This window comes from Sesamum indicum, linkage group LG8, assembly GCF_000512975.1.
Source record: "Sesamum indicum cultivar Zhongzhi No. 13 linkage group LG8, S_indicum_v1.0, whole genome shotgun sequence".
Taxonomy (NCBI): domain Eukaryota; kingdom Viridiplantae; phylum Streptophyta; class Magnoliopsida; order Lamiales; family Pedaliaceae; genus Sesamum; species Sesamum indicum.
Window position 1 is genome coordinate 12,016,497 of NC_026152.1, and position 734 is coordinate 12,017,230.

At 33.9% G+C, this 734-nt stretch overlaps 1 protein-coding gene across 1 annotated transcript in view; it reads right to left on the reverse strand.

Annotated features, from left to right (window-relative positions):
• LOC105168332 (leucine-rich repeat-containing protein 45) overlaps positions 1–734 on the reverse strand; it is a gene marked incomplete in the record, with an annotated part of 3,938 nt that overhangs the window by 2,060 nt on the left and 1,144 nt on the right. Inside the window, 1 exon segment of the mRNA XM_011088383.2 lies at positions 5–86. Coding sequence (XP_011086685.2) covers positions 5–86 — 82 coding nt within the window.

Below are 734 nucleotides of genomic sequence, written 5' to 3' on the forward strand. Positions count from 1 at the left end.
CTTTAAGCTCTTCTACACGTTGTTTCCACTGATTGAGCTCCTTGGTTTGAGTATCCACATGCTCCTTATATAAATTTGACTCTGCCCTTAATTTAACAACATTAAACGTGCACCACACTATCAGTTAGGAAAAGTTCAGAAGTACTGCAACATCTAAATAAGTTATTTGCAATTATGCATGACCAGAGTTCCACAAAATACAACTTAGCAACTACTGTTCATATTATAGTAGTCAGTTACAGTGGCTATTTAATTTTGAAATATTTAGTCTGCTTTTGCTTGATGCATAAGCTATAGCAGTTATACAGTTTCCAAGGCCAACAAGCTTGTATGTAATGAATACTTGTTTGAATTCGTTGAGTTTTGAGAAGATGATATCAATTGTATTCCCAGATGGGTACAAGACTTCATTTCTTCAGATCCATTCACCAAATAATTTGCCTATTAAAAAAAGGGTATCCAAGTAACATTCAAATTTCACTGAATATATAGTTGTTAGGTGAGCAAGTGTCAAGGATGTCCTGGCTTAGGTGCAAGGCACGTGCGTTTTGAAGTAAGGCACATAGCTGTGTTTCTCCGCATACATAATTTCAACAGTATAAAGCATAGATAAAAAATTTAAAGATAACAAGACAACTTAGTCTGTCAACAAATATAACCTACAGACAGTAAATTCGAAAACTCAAACATAATTCAACCAAAAGAACACAAATATACATTTGAACGAATCTAGT